We start from the raw sequence: 15,433 nt of genomic DNA, 5'->3' as shown, positions 1-15,433 counted from the left end.
CTGGAGCCTGTCTGGGGTCTGGGTGCTTAGGGTGAATACAGGGTAAGGCGAGATGGGGACGGGGGCCTGAAGGATGGGCTGGATACAATCCCCGCTGACCACTCATCCCATTGTAGGTGTGTGCTTGATTGTGGGATGTGGGACGAAGCACTAGGGGAAAGGCAAAAGAGACTCAGAAGGGATGAAAGGATTTGTCAGGGGTCACACAGTTAATAAGTGAGATTGGAATCCTCCGAATTCGAAATCTAGAGACCTTCCCACTAAAACATGTTTTCTAGTCGTTTTCAATGCCTTTTTCAGTTGGGCGAGGAGAAAGTAGGACACACCGAGGGGATGGGTCCCAGTAGTCCATCGAGCTAAGAGGAAAGCGGCTGCTGAGTCCGAGGGTCTTCTAATACTGGGCAGCTCAATATTACTGGGAGTGGGTGGGAGCAGAAGGAGGAACCTTTGGTCCAGGTTGCGGACTCTCTGGGCTTCTGCTCCCCTTCGATCTCAAGACTCTGAACCCTGGTCTCCATTCCGATCCGATTCTCCGCCTTCGCTAGTCATTTTTGGAGCCTAAACCGAGCCCCCGGTGACTTAGATCGCAGACCTTGGCAGCCTTCTTTGCGGCCTTTGGGCTTCTCGGTGTGATTATTAGCGACATATCTCGGTGGGTCTCGGCGGGCTCAGCCCGGCATCTTTGGGCGACTATTCAGAGGCCTCACTTTTAGAAGCTCCACTAACCCACCCATCTACATTACAAGCTTCCCTCTCAGTGGGTGCTCGGGTCTCTCTCTTCCAGGAACGGGTGAGTCTGGTCCTTGACACTGGTATATTACCCTTTTCTACTCCTATCTGCCTTTCCCCCTATATAGCGGTTCAACTCGGTTGATAAAGCGGTTGATTTCCTCTTTGCCGCCTTGGAGCATTACTCCTTAATTTCCTTCTAACAATTCAAGGAAAAGCTCTATCAGAGATTTAGGGAGAGTCCTTTGTAACCAGGAACTATTCTCTCCTTTTCATCTTTATCGTTTAAATCAAGGCCTACCGTCTGGCCCGGAAAAAAGAAAATACAAGTCAAGTGAATTCTCAAGTAGTAAGAGGCTAGACTAAGAGGAGGTTGTCACTAGGGAAGGGACGGGGAGGAGGACACGGAAGGAGAATCTGGCTCAGGGTTTCACACTAGAAACCCAAGGATGCCGGGTAGAAAAGTGAATTGGTGGTCCGGCACAGAAAAGTGAATTGGTGGACAGGGAAAGAACAGTGAGTAGGTAGAAGTTTAATTGTTTTATTTGATCAACAACAAGCCAAAAAATAGGAGTGGAGCGAGGCCCGGGAAAGAGATTTCTCTAGCATAAAAAAATTTTAGTCGTTGGACGATGGAGAAAGATAGAAAAAATGAAAGAGGAAAAAATGCCGAATGAACACACGAAAGACAGAAAATAAAGAAAAGGTGGTCGAAAGAGAATAGCGAAAGAGAAAGAAGGAAAGTCAACGGCAAAAGAACGAAGGAAGAAAAAGGAAAGAAAGGAAAGATTAAGATAGGGAAAGGAAGCAAAGAGAGAGGGAGGAAAGGAATATAAAAAATAAGGAGAAAACGGAGAAATGAAGGGAAAGAAAGGAAGGAGAGGTAAAAGAGAGCCAGAGAGGAAGAAAGGTAAAGAGGTAGGAAGAAAGGTGAAAAAAGAGAGAAAAATGAAAGGAAAAGAAAGAAGAAAAAGAAAGCAAGACGGAGAGAGACAAAGGGGAATGGGAATCCGAGTCGAAAAAATCAGAGAATTCTTGAAAGACTTTCTTGGAAAAGGCGAATAAAGAGTAAGTCTCCGGGCCGGCCTTTTCCGGAAGCGGCCAGGACAATTTCTCTGAACGTTTCTGCTCAGTTTCCCCACCCACCCCACCCCCAGTCGTCGATCTCAGTCAGGCAGAACTTTGCTTTTCCAAAGCTGGAGCGAGGCTCGAGACCTAATTTTCTGGGACTGGGAAGGAAGAGTACCCTGGTGCGTCCTTGACTTGGGGCCGAGAGGGGGAGAAATCGGAGGCCGGAATTTCCTTAGCCCGTGGCTGGAAGGTCATAGTTTGCCCATTTCTAATACTCTTTGAAAAGTGCCGAGGTGGAAGGTGGGGCGTGGGGGTAGGGGCAGCGTCTGACACCCTGCTGACCTCGGTGGCCTTTGGGCTCCTTCAGGATGAGGTTCCGGGATACGGAGGACTTTCTTAGGGAGATCGGATGGGAAGGCCGACCGGTGCCCCGAGCGGAGAGGATTTCCTTTCCTCAGGCTGGGGCTGCAGAGGTAGAGAAGGAGCAAGAAAATGCCTCCCCACGGAAGGGATTAGCCCTGCTTTGCTCTCTCTCTGATGAAGCTGTTGGCTTCCCATCCCAGTTCTTGACTATCCCGACTTCTCACAGTTTTCCTACCAATCAGAACCTGTGCTCCCTTGGAAAAAATCTAAGGGTCATTCCTACCCAGTGAATTGAGCTGTCACACAAACCAGGTAGGACCCCCATCTTCTCCGGATAATGGGCCGCAGTAAAGCCCCCTGATCGAACGCTGTCAGTGGGGAGAAAGAATGCTGATTTGGGGGATAGCGTGGAAAAAGTAAAAGTCCAGGGCAGTTGAGGAAAGGGGAATACACCAAAGGCTGCGGTATTGTAGCCTCCTATGTCCCTGGAATTGGGAGAAAATCCAGATCGAGTCCGCCTCCAGAACTCTCTCACTTGGGCCCATTGAAACTTGGGGCTGGAGCAAATTAATCTGCCTTAAGAACCTCTCAGCAGTTAAAGTGAACTCTTGCCCAGAATCCAGGCCCCACTGAATTCCACTACTGGGGAATAGGCTCAGTAAGCTACCCAAACTGACTCCAACCCAAATGGACCAAACCGTCTGGATTGAAGATTCTCCCGGCTCTGCTGCCTTACCCTTTGCCTCTTCTGCAGCTGCTTTTTTGGGGGGTAGGGGAAAGGAGATAGATAAAGCGTCCCTACATTTGAGGAAATCTACTTGTCAGAAGTCAGTTTCTACAGGCTCCCACACTCTCTGTCCCAAAAAACTCACCCTTTTTGGAGGTCCCCCATCTGCTCTCTCCCCGGGTTGCTGCAGGGGGGACTCCCCCTCCTCGATCAGTTTCCTATCTTTCCTCCTCTGCTTGCGTGGAAAGGCCTTTACAGCCACCGAGCTAGGAACCAGTGAAAAAGAGAGCATTATGGGCATGGTTAATACTCCTAATAACAGCCGGGATCATAAACCCCACAGCTCAGTCAGCAGTACTATAGGCGCACCCCGCTGGAAATTGTCATCGGTGCCAGACACCCCCTTCCTACTTCCCACCCTCCTCCATACTCTGGGCTCCTGCATTTTCAGTCCCTTTTTTTGAGGTAGAGAGATAAGTAAAGGAAAACCCTGAGGTTCAGTTTGTCTTGGCAAGAAGTAATCTGGTGACTTTGTTCTTCCTCTCCCTTTCCATCTCTGTCTCCTCTGCCTCTTTTCCCCTACCTCCCCCCCCCCTTGCCTTTGTCTCTTTCTTTCTCCATACATCTCTCCATTTCTGTCTCTCCTTTTTGTCCCTTCTCTGTCTCTGTCTCTTCTTGTCTCTGTGTCTCTCTGTCTCCACTCTCCCTCAGTTCTCAGGCAGACTGAGATCCTTGCCAGCTCTCAAGTTATCATTTACTATATATAGCTGAAGAGAGGTGTCTCAACATTCATTTGACAAGTTTTCCTGCTTGTAATAATAACTACCAAAAATAAAATCTCCCTTACCCTACCATTGGGCTACCAGAAACTCCTTCCCACATCACGGACTTGATACTCTCTTCAGTTAGGAGCTGAGCTGTGCTGCAGATTCCCCCCCCCCCCCCCCCCCCCCCCCCCCCCCCCCCCCCCCCCAGGACACATACCCAGTTTCTGCATGGCGGGAGTGTTTGCCACCCCATCTTGGTAGAGAGCTCTATGCATATATATTCCTTGAAATTTATTTTTGAAAACATTTCTCGCTCTTTCTGGCTTGGCTTGGAAGAGGGGGAGCCCCCATCCCTGACTGATAGGAGAAGACAAATAAGAAATTGACCTTCCATTGCAGCGCCAGTCAACCATGACAACGGGACCAGTTGCGTGACTGGTGACGTCTCTGAGTCCTATAGGTGCAGGGGCTGGTGAGATAGTAGGTATAGCCTTGTTCTCTCTTTATTTTATTGGGGTATGGCTGGTAATAAACAGTAATATTTAATTTGTCCGAGACCACAAATCGACTTCTAGCTGGGAGGCTGTTTGCCTTGAGAGACCCCTGCTCAAAAGTGCACTTTTGATTCCTTTCCAATCTGTTCCCTGACTGAAGGAAATACTCGGAACTGGCTGACATCCCCCACTTCTCCTGAAGGCCCTGGGAAGGAGGAGAGTTGGGAATTTCTGAGGTGAGTGTTGTCTTTCCCCTGGAAGTCTCTAATCAGAAGGAGCTTCTCTTTTCAAATAGCCTTCAGCCAAGGCACGGGATTACAGAATCTTTGTTCCCTTCGCCTTTCTGTATTATCATTCAGTGGGACTTCTTTCTCTTCCAAATTATAATCAATTTCCCGGTGTTTGTGTTCTGAGATGATAGGCTGCGGGGAAAGAATTTTTTCCAAATTGTTTTTCGATTTTGAGGACCTGAATCGCGTTTGTGGATTTCATGTCTACATTTGCCTTATTCTCTGCCCTGGGTTCTCGGCCTCTAGAATACAAAGATTTTGTGCAAGCGGCGGAACGACGAGGACGCGTCATTTTTTCTTCCTCTAAAGAATACTCTTAGAATATTTCGAGTCCCCCGTAAAGTGCTTAGAAGGATTGGGGCTATTTCTTGATTTTTTTTTCCCGTCCAGAAATGAATACCCGGCTTTCACACACACACACACACACACACACACAGAGCACAGCATAAGGCTTTATTTTACCATTGCTTGGTTTTTGTTTGAATTCATTCATTTTTTGCTTTTCTATATTGCACCGAAGTGTGCGATCATTGATTTCGTCTCTGGAAAATTAAGGGATCCTTAAAAGCAAACAACTTGACTTTGTACCTTTTCTTGAAGTCTCCTTAATAATTATCAGAGCAAACCAGAATCACTCCCGAGCCACAGCAAAACCCCTGATAAACTCATTCCCGCCTCGGCGATCTGGTGACCGAGGATCTCCAAGTTCTAAGGCCTCCGCGGCCTTGGAATGGGAACGGGGACGGATAGCCGCCTGGGCTGCGGGTCACCGGCAGATTGCGCCCCGACATCTCCTAAGGATGCAGCGCGATTGCCCAGCGCCGGCTTTCCGGGCTTCTAAGTCGGCCCAGGAACCTTGGTTGATTGGGGCTCCTCAAGTCAGGTCCGGGCGCTGTCCCGGGCCCAGTCAAAAGAACCCAGTTAAGAGAAAAAAGAGAAAAATCCAGGGCTAGAGGGCGAGGCCTCTGACATTTATTCCAAGTCTTATCAAAAATACGTCCTCCAATCTGTTTCTCTTCAGACGGGAGAATGCGACAGACCGTCTGTTTACCCTTCTCTTGACCTATTCAACTTTACCCTCAAAATAATACATTTTAAAAGAGAAGGGGGGGGGCAGGGAGAGGAGCGAAATCGAGATGAAAACAAACTCCAGCCTACGATGACGGTTTGATTATTTTAATATAACCGGGCGCTGAGTTTTGTATACACTGTATCTCTGAGTGAAGTCCTCGGGGCGTCCGTGCGGCCGGGGTTGCGGGGAAGGGAGGGCTGGACGGATCAATTTTTTGCCCCTTTGATCTCTAAGGATCCAGGGTTTCTACATAGCTCTCTGAAATAGGGGGTGGGTGGGATGGAGGCGATGGAGCCACGATGTCATTTCGGCCCAGCTTTGGGCATCCCTTTTATCCTGGCTGCCCTTGGGGTCAGGACCAGCTTGCCGAGGTCACAATTGAAAATATTCTGGAGACTGAGAAAGCAAGTGCTGTGTGTGTGTGTGTGTGTGTGTGTGTGTGTATGCGCGCGTGTGTAGTGTCCGTAGAAGACTCTATTCTGCGTGTGATCTTAATGTTCTCGATGGTTTCCAGGCAAAGGAAAATGGGGTTTGTAAAGCTTTCGGGATTTAACCCCTGCGTCTCCGAGCTAGGCGAGAGGAATGTTATAGAAGGTGCAAGGGAGAAGTTGGGGGCTGGGCTTTTTGCTGCTGGTTTGCGTTCAGATGGAAAGACAGATGGGAAGGGAGAGAGAAGGGGAGAGGGAGACAAGAAACAGAGAGAGACAGAAGCGGGATCACCCTTGCTTGGACTGGCGATCACATCACTACAGAGGAATTGAGGCGACCCCACGTCACTCCCCAGCCTCAATCGGCTTCGGTTTTCTTCAGCTCACACCGCTCTCTGGAGGCAGAGAAAGAGGGAGAGGAGGGAGATCCATCCACACACATCTGAAATCTACTCTGGGCGCCCACTTCTTTGAAACTGGAGTTACTCCCTGCGGGATTTCTCGTTTTAGCTGTGTCCTGTTCCCCACCCCCCCCCCACCCCCCATCCTCAAATCTTGCTGAGAATGAGGACAGCTGAAATCTAGCTCATTGGAGCCCCGGTGGGAGGGAAGTGGACGCGGGCTGCTGCTCTTCTCCTATTCTCGGCTCCTTGGAAGCCTGGAAGTATTTCGAAGTATTTGGAGTTTGGAGGAGGAGGAGGAAGGGAGACAGGGAGAGAGAAAGGGAGAGAGAGAGAGAGAGAGAGAGAGAGAGAGAGAGAGAGAGAGAGAGAGAAGGGGGTGGGGTGGGGACGCTGTTGTGGTTAGATTCGTGGGTGTAGCTTTTCTGGCCGAGTTTACTGCTAGCCTGATATAGCAAATCCACACGTAAATAAACAGCGGGCCATGCCTGAGCCCCCGCCTCATCGGCGATCTCTCTGCTAAGAGGAGGAGAGGTGCTAAATGCACCGACTTCAACAAACAAGGTAATTACTGGGCCTTTCCCGCGGACCCTTTCCCTCCACCCCTTAACCCCCCGTCCGCCTGTCTGTGGGTCTGCCCGGGTTAGCGAGCCAGCTGGCTGGGGTCAGGCTGGGTGGGGTGAGAGCTAAGGAATTTCCCTGGTTTCTTTTCGTGCCGGGTTGGGGGTAGGGGGCTCAGGGCTGATCCAGCCACCGAAGGGTGGGGAATCCCAGTGAGATTGGGCCCGGCGAGCTGCCTCATCTCCCGGCTGGGGAAGCCAGGACCAAACCCCCAGCCGCCTTGTTCGTCTCCCCATCCCTCCCATCCCCCCGCAAACCTCTCATCTCTGTCCCCCGTGGATCCAGATCACGGATCGAGGAAGCGGTTGCTCTGAGTGTGCCAGCCCGCACCAGATGCCGGCTTGCCTCCCCGCCAGACCTCGGCCTGGTTCTGTCAAGCCGCATATCCTTCGTCCCTTCCTGCACTGAACTCCGGAGCAAATGGGGCTTGAGCTGATGTCTGCCCCTCCCGCCAGCTCGCCCTCCTGCTGCTCTCGCCGCCGCCGCCGCCGCCGCAGCAGCAGCGTTGGGATAGGGCTTGCCGAGGCCGAAGGGTGCGTGTGTTTGTGTGGGTGAAGTCGCCTAAGCGCGCAGCCCTGAGCCGCGGTGGGGTCTCCCTCTCCGGGTTAGCTTGCCTGTCTCCCGCTGGGCTCCCCTGTCTCCCTTCTGGCCTCCCCTTTCCTCGCTTATCTTTCCCTCTCCAGCCTGCTCCTTTCTCTGCCTAGCTGCTCTCTCTCTCTCCAGGCTGACATCTCCCCTCCGCTGATCTCTCCCTCCCCGTAGTTCTCGGTTGTCTTCCCGAAGACTCTCTCCTTTCCCTCTCATTTTAGGACTGATTTCTCTCTCCCGCTTGATAGCTTTCACCCCACTGATCTCTCTCTCTCTCTGCTAATCTCCAGGCTGATCTCTGCCGGCCTCTCTCCGATGATCTCTCTCTACGGTTCCTCATTAGCTTCTTTTTCTCCAGAGTAAGCTTCATTTCTTTTGTTACGATCGCTTTCCAGGCTTTCTGCGCCCTTCCTCTCCTTACCCATTAGCCTTTCCTCCTGTGGCCCGGACCGTTCTCTGCACCCCATTCTGCCGTCTCCCCTGCTTTCTCAGGGAACAGCCAGGGTCCCCTGCTGAACCTGGGGGTAATTATTAGTCTCTGCGTGGAGAGAACCCCTGGGTCCAATGTCTTCAGAGACAGAAGTTATGGGTGGTGGGGATAGCGGGATGCGGCCCAGCTCGGCTGTCTTGGTTTCTGCACATCTTGAAAATCCCCTGGATTTGGGTTAAGCTGGCTTTGTGATTTGGACCTGGCTCCCCTGGCTCCCCACTCAGGTCTCCTCCATCTCCCATTGATTTTGAAAAAAAAAAAAAAAAAGATGAAGGATAATAGGAGGCTTTGGAAACGCCGGCAGCCCGCAGGGTCCCTTCCAGCGCGTTTTGGGAACCGAAGTTATCTTGGTCAAAATCATTGCCGAATCCATCATCTCCTTCTTATCTGATGTGATGGAGGTCAGAAAGAAACAGTCTTAGGACAAGTGACCATCTGCTATTATTCTTTGATTTTGGAATACTCTCTCAATCGTTTCACGGGTGGGTAAAATGATTGCTTTCTGGTAACAATAAAATTTAGTTATTGTCGCATTGATATTTGAGAATGAGTAAGGATGGCATTTTATTCTCATCTTTTAAATTCGATGGAGTTTGGAATTTAATTATCCTTGTTAGTAAGAGTGATACAACTATTATTCCTTAGGCTGATACTGAATTCGTTTTCATTCTTCACGATACTAAAACGGTTAGAATGATCTTGCTAAATGGGCAGAGTAGGACTATCAGGTCTTTCTTCTTCACGGTGTTATTTGGTTTGGTGTGTGTGTGTGTGTGTGTGTGTGTGTGTGTGTGTGTGTAAATCGACTATACAGATGTTTTTGCGTCGAAATTGTTCGTGCAGAGGACTACACTCATCCCAGATCAGGGACCGAGGGCACCGCTGGCTCTTAGGTCCTTCAGGCCGGGAGGCCCTAAATTTATTTCGCCTTTCTGCGGTCTTCCGTCGACCCCGTTTGGAAGCCCCCAATTCTAGAGCTGGCGAATCGTGCCCTGGATCCTTTTTATTTGTATCCTAGGTAGCAGTTTAGGATTCGGCTAATCATGGCCGTTGATCTCTTGGTTGGCAAGCCCCAGGCCTCCAACCCTGCGTTCTCGTAGGGGCCTCTTGAGAGGCCTCGGGTTTGAATGTGCACGGTTACACTGGTTTATGGACTCGAGAATATTAGTAGATCTCTGGCCATTCGTCTAAGTCGGAGATGTATTCGGTTGACCGTGTGTGACCCTGGACCGCGTGGTCCTCCTCTGAAAAATGAAAGATTTGAAAGAAAAGATCACTGGGGTCTCTTCAGAACTTAAGCCCCTAGTCCTGTGACCCCACGATCCGAGAGAGCCATTGCACCGACAGTCTGTATAACATCATCTCCAACCAAAAGCCTCCTGCTCCGAAGGCCACCTCTGGCTACAGTGGTAGCCCTGGGCGCCGAGGGGGAGGGGGAGAGAAATATATATATTTTATTTGCACCTGATTTGCACAATTCGGGACAGTCTTTCGAACTCAAGCCAGGCGCGGCCTGGTCAAGGATGTTTTTTAGCTCATTTTTTTTTTTTTTTTTTTTTTTGCAAGAGGCGGGTTATAGGAGAGCGTCCTTTTTTGGGGGGGGGGGGGGGGGGCGAGATGAGGTCCAAGGAGTCAGACGGAGAGGTTCGGAAGGAGGAGTCAAAGGCAGCCTCCGCCAATCTTGTTTAAAAAAAAAAAAAAAAAAAAAAGGAGCGCTGGATTTTTTTGGGTCCTACCCAAGCGCTTCCCAAAATACCGAACTCTTATCTTTATTGGCCTTTCCAGAAGTCCAGACAAATTTGACGAGCAGCTTGCTTATCGCTGCGCAGATAGGTCGCTTGCCGGCTCCTTCTGTCTGACGCGCAGCATTTCACAAGATATTGTGCCCAGTAATAATAATTATAATTGCAATAAACCAAAGACTCTCTGTTTTGGAGCAGAGGTGAGTAGGTTCTGGAGAGCCAGGCCACGCAGACCTCTCTGGGGCCGATCCTCTCCGTCAAGTCTTCCCTGAATCTGCTCCTTTCAAGCCGTCTGAGCATTTTCCATTTTTCCCTTTTCCCTTCCCTCCTTTCACCCGCCCTTCCCTCCCTGGCTGCGGCTGCAGCGGAGGACCCAGCGAGGGCAACGCGGACTATGGCGGACGCCGACGAAGCCTTTGGTCTCCCCCATACGCCCCTGGAGGCCGAATCTAAGGAGATGCCTCCCGAGGCCAAGCAGGAGAACCCTCTGGGGAGCAGCAGCAAAGCCCCCGCGTCCCCTCAGGCGGCTTTCACCCAGCAGGTAAGCTTCTCCGGGGACTCCCGTGGAGCCCCCACGCTGGGAACATCAGCCCAGGCCAAAGATCTGAGGCTGCATTTCTCCCTGAATCCCATCAACCCCACGGGGGAAACTCCAGACAGCTTTCCGTGGCCTCTGGGTTTGACTTGGTTGGTTCCTTTATTTATTTGTTTATTTTTAGAGCTTCCTCCGCCCAAGAAAGCACAGTGATCAGAACGAGAAAATAATTAGGCAATCGAGGCCCCCCAATTTCCTTTTGAAACAGCCCATCTGGTAGGAAACCAAGCCGACGTCTCTGGTTAATGCCCTGCTTCCCTTTGCGGGTGTAGACGCGGCTCTGAAAAGCTCATTAAATCGGGAGGTCAGCGTTCACTCCTAGACACACTTTGAGAAATGGTTTTGACCCTTCCTCAGATCTTCAGAGCGGTTGCTCTTGGAGACTCTCGCGTTCTCCACCCCTCCTGCTTTTTATTCTCTTTCATTCTTACTCTTCTCATTCTCTCTCCTCCCTCCCTCCCTCCCTCCCCCCATCTCTCTGTGTCTCTGTCTCTTTTTCTGTTGTATGTGTCTGTCTCTGTCCTCGATTCTCGTCTCTCCTCTTATTTATTTATTTTTTTAATCACTGGAGAGATGTGCTTTTGGAATCATTTACCGTGAATTTGGAGAAAGAAATTGACCTGAGACTCGCTCACGCTGCAACAGGGATCTTCTTCCAGGTCTTTTACCTTCAGACCGGCGAGGACCTGTCTTAATCTGGCTCCGCTTGAACCTAAGCCTTTAAAAGGAAAGTAGGCCAGAATGCCTGGGGTAAATACAAGAAAACATATTGTTCTGTCCTTTTAAACTAGAGAGAAACAGACAGGGTTTTAGAGGTCTCTATAGGACTCTCTCTCTCTCTCTCCTGCTCTCCATATCTTTTCTTCCCTTTTTCTCTTTTAAGGGCCTCATATGCTGAAGTAAAACGAATTCTGCTAATGTGAGCCTTGGATTTATACAACCTTTTATTAATGTGAATTTTATTTCCTTGAAAGGTTCTCTTTGTGTATCTCTATAAATATACACATACACGTTACAAGGTCTGCTTCAGCTTTTGCACAGTGAGGGAAGATGATAGTTCCTCATATTTGGATGGTGAATTTGTTTATTTAAAAATAATTTTAACCATCTTTTATAATGTTATAGTTGGAAAACTCAAAACGATTTCGTTTCACATTGTGGACGTTTTAAAATTAAGATCTAAAACTGTAATCAGGCTCCATTGTAGAAAACTTTTCACATGAATATGTATATGCATAGATAAATGTAAGCATATTTATCTATGTATATTCTCACATTCATGTGAATTGCCTTATTTTCTTGCCTATTTAGAGACTGACTTTTCTTTGCTGAAGCAAAGAGGCAAATAGGTTTCGATAGATGGGGGTAGGTGGGTCTTCCAGAGTAGGCCCCTATATTTCATGCATAGTAGCAATTCTCCCAGTGCATAAAAATGACCTGAGCACCCCTGGGTCTTTCTAACCACTGATTATTGTTGTGAATCTTACTCATAATTTCATCTAAGAGCAGATTAGATTTCTAAGGGATAAAAAAGTAATTTCTTTTTTTCTTTCCTTCCTTCCTTTCTTTTTTCTCTTTTTCTTTCTTCCTCTTTTCCTTTCCTTTCTTCTTTTCTTTTTTCTCTTTCTTCTCTTCCTTTCTTCCTTCTTTTTCTTTCTTTTTTTCCTTTCCTTTCTCTACCTCTTTCTTTCTTTCCTTTCTCTCCCTCTTTCTTTCTATCTTTTTTTTTTTTCATGGATACAGTTTACCTAAAATACCTGAGTTACTAGATAGCATTTTCTCAACCCTTCATTGCCTCATTCCAATCTCCTCCCCATCAGCCTTGTGATTGTATTCAAGGTTCCTGCAAGGTGAACTTGGAAACAGTTCCCCCTTTTGAAATAAATAATTTAAAAGAGGTATTTAAATAAAGTTTAGTTAGTTCTTCTCGCTGTGAATGTGTGCATGTTTTTGTATTTATGTGTACATAGATTACATGTATATGTATATGTGTGAGGATGTTGTTCAAGGAGAAGCTTTATCAATTCAGTCCTACCCCATTCAGCTTGATGAAAATTTGAAGAAGAGATCTTTGTCAGAAAGGGACCACTTCTAATTTTCTTAAAAGAATGGGGGGGGGAATTCAATTAATCAGAAACTTCCTTTAACTCTCCTTACATACATGTGTGTCTGTGTGCATGTACCTTTAAATCCATCTGTTTCCATTAGAAAGTAACTTATGTTCTATTTTCTTTTCTTTTTTTTTTTTTGAAATGGGGGCTTCAATTGGCTATATTTCCATTTCTTTTCTAGCTCCCTTTGGTGTCTCACCCTCTGACTAGTTTATTCTAGCACCCACTGACCGGCACTCCCTTTCTAGGGCACCAGGCAATATATTCCACAGACACCAACTTAGAAACTGAGGGGTCTTCACCCTGCTGCCACCTCCAGGATGCCTACCTGGTCTCTCCCTTTGGTTTGCCCAGAGAATATGAGAAGGGGATGAAGGAGGGAGGGACTACTTTCTGCTCTACCTTCCTGGGGTTCCTATCCCGGGCTTCTGAGAAGCCTGGATCATTCATTCACATTGTAGGCAGGGGACCAGCCCGGATTAGGAGGCCTGCAGAAAACCGAGATTTGGGTGTAAGAGTAAGAACTCTTGTTCTTAGAGTTGGGGGGGGGGGAGCGCTAATGTTGTCATTTCCCTTTGGGACTCCAGGACTAAGGTGAAGAGCCAATGCGGGGGTTTCAATGGCTTTCTGTGGTCTTATTCTTCTTGTTGTCTTGCAGGGCATGGAGGGGATCAAAGTGTTTTTACACGAGCGAGAACTGTGGCTGAAATTTCATGAAGTGGGGACCGAAATGATCATCACTAAAGCAGGAAGGTAAGACATTGTCTTGGTCTTAAAGTCGAATGTGAATAGTTTGAGGAGAGAGAAAGAAAGGGGGAGGGGGAGCCAGTTTTTATTAAAGGCAAAAAAAAAAAAAAAAAAAAGAGAGAGATATTTTCACTAGTTACTTTTTTTTTTAACCTTGTGAAAATTCATCCATTGATCTCAGACAAACTGGAGGAGAGTCGGGGGGAGGGAAAGTCAACTCTTCAGCTCCGGAAATTTGGCTCCTCTTCCACCTCGTATATAGACAGAAGAAAGGGCTCCAGAGAGCATGATATCTTAAGGGATTAGTAATGAGAGAAAGAGAGAAAAGAGAGAGAGGGAGGTGGGGTGGGGGAAAGAGAAATCGAGAGAGGTGAGATTGAGAGAACGAGATGCGGATAGGCAGTCTGAGGGAACAGAAGGAAAGGGAAGAAAGTGGGGGGCTGGAGGGAGGTGAGAAAGGAGAGCGATTGAGAGAAAAGAGGAGACTGTGAGATCAACATAAATGAAAGAAATAGGAAGAGATGGGATTGGGGGAGAGTGGGAAGTATTGAAGGAAAGATCGAAAGAAACAGGGTGAGGCAAGGCAAAGGGAGAGGAAAGATTAAGATAGAGGACAGAAACTTGGAGAGATGAAAAGAGGGAGAAATGAGGGATGGAAAAGAGAGGAGAATGAAAGAAAGAAAAGAATCAGAAGTTTAAGAGATGGGGGAAACAAATGGGAGGTGAAGAGATAGAGAGAATGGGGGAGGCAGTGGGGAGACATAGAGGAAAGAGACAGAACGAGGGAGGGAGGGAGGGAGGGAGGGAGGGAGGGAGAGAGAGAGAGAGAGAGAGAGAGAGAGAGAGAGAGATTCCATTTAATGAAGCACGAGTCCAAATTTTTCTCGCTCCTCTTCCCCCTCCTTGCCCCCAAACTTGGCATCTTTCCAGGGTCCCACCCGTTTGCCAAATCCCGAATGTTGAATGTATTCGCTACCTCTCTCATTGTTTATAGGAAGCAGCCGAAGCCTTTGAAACGTAGACGAGGCTCTGCTGAGCTCTTTATACAGACACAGATAAACACGGCAGCTCTCACAAATAGACACTCACCCCGGAGTCGCTGTTAAAAGCCCTTCAGGGCTGAGCGAGAAGGTTAGCCCGCCTGGCGGAGGAGGCTCCCCTAGTAGTGCTGCTTGCCCCGAATTCTCCTCGCCTGGCTGATTTAAGGAAACCCACCCCCCAGCCAATCCGTGCCCTCCCCTCGGACTCTGACCGGTGATCCCCACTCCCTTCCTGAGGCCCCGGGTGCTGAATGGACTAGGGGCCGTCTCCAAACGGATCTGACTTGCCTAAGGCCTGAAGGCAGACAGGCTCTGGCTCAGAGGGGAAGGATCCCTTCAAACCACCACCCCCCCACTCCTTACACACACCCAAGGCCTGTTCCGCAGTAAACTGGGAGAAATTTGACATTTATTATTATTTGGAATTAAACAATGTCTCTGTCCCCGCCACGCCGAAGGGCCCGAGTGATATATTACCGGTCTGTTTACAGTAAAAAAGAAAGGGGAAAAAAAGGCAGACTTTCCTCCTATTCCGTTTTGGAAGCTGAGGCCATGGGCCCAGCATAGTCTCCAGGAAAGATTTCACTATAAAAGGATTGCAAACTACCCTTCGAAAAGCTCAAACCGTGGTGCATAAACATAGGGAGACTCTGGTTACCTTCCGAAGCGAATGGAGGGCAGCTGGAGGGGGCGGGAGCCCCCTCCCCAGTTTGGCTTCAAATGCTTCCCTCCCCTCAACCCTCCATTTTGCCTGCCTGCCTGCCTTTGGGAGGCAGCACCAACCGGGCTCCTTTCCCAGGCAACTGGAACCCGTTGTCCCAAGGAGGCTGCCGTCGACCCCCATGCAGAACTCATAGGCAGAAGCCTGATCTAGCCAGAGAGCCGAGAGCTATTTGTATCTTTCCCAAAAGGGATAACGTTTTCGGTTTGATCCTTCCCTCCGCCTTGATGGGGTCCAAGCAGGTTAGAGGCCATTGGAGTGAGTGCAGGGTTAGGGTGGAAGAGAAGGGGATAAAAAAGGAGGGGAAAAGAGGATGTTGAAAAAAGAAAGAGGAGAGGAAAGATACAGAGCGATAGAGAAAGAGTGAGACACAGAGGGACAGAGACACCTACACACAAAGACAGAGAGACACAGACACAACGTAGGAGGAGAATGG

The 15,433-nt window shown here is 48.7% G+C and overlaps 1 protein-coding gene and 1 long non-coding RNA gene across 4 annotated transcripts in view; one reads left to right on the top strand and one right to left on the bottom strand.

Moving 5' to 3' along the window:
* Positions 1-1,654: 1,654 nt before the first annotated feature.
* Positions 1,655-3,552, bottom strand: LOC116421462. The gene is made up of 3 exons (XR_004231828.1): positions 3,514-3,552; positions 3,036-3,156; positions 1,655-2,265 (listed from the first exon to the last, which is right to left on the bottom strand). It is a non-coding gene; the product is annotated as an uncharacterized LOC116421462 (long non-coding RNA).
* Positions 3,553-3,882: 330 nt separating this feature from the next.
* Positions 3,883-15,433, top strand: part of TBX5 (T-box transcription factor 5) — a 55,098-nt gene continuing 43,547 nt past the window's right edge. The window contains exons 1-3 of one of the 3 annotated variants that reach the window (XM_031948651.1): positions 3,883-4,387; positions 10,149-10,324; positions 13,148-13,242. In XM_031948651.1, coding sequence (XP_031804511.1) covers positions 10,178-10,324; positions 13,148-13,242 — 242 coding nt within the window. In that variant the 5' untranslated portion in view covers positions 3,883-4,387; positions 10,149-10,177. Of the gene's footprint in view, positions 4,388-6,704; positions 6,907-6,942; positions 7,497-10,148; positions 10,325-13,147; positions 13,243-15,433 lie in introns of those variants that run through there. The other 2 variants (XM_031948652.1, XM_031948653.1) reach the window with 2 other exon arrangements.

The sequence above is a fragment of the Sarcophilus harrisii genome, chromosome 1 (genome assembly GCF_902635505.1).
Source record: "Sarcophilus harrisii chromosome 1, mSarHar1.11, whole genome shotgun sequence".
Lineage (NCBI taxonomy): Eukaryota > Metazoa > Chordata > Mammalia > Dasyuromorphia > Dasyuridae > Sarcophilus > Sarcophilus harrisii.
Note: the sequence above shows the minus strand (reverse complement) of the source record. Positions and strands in the feature narration are given on the sequence as shown.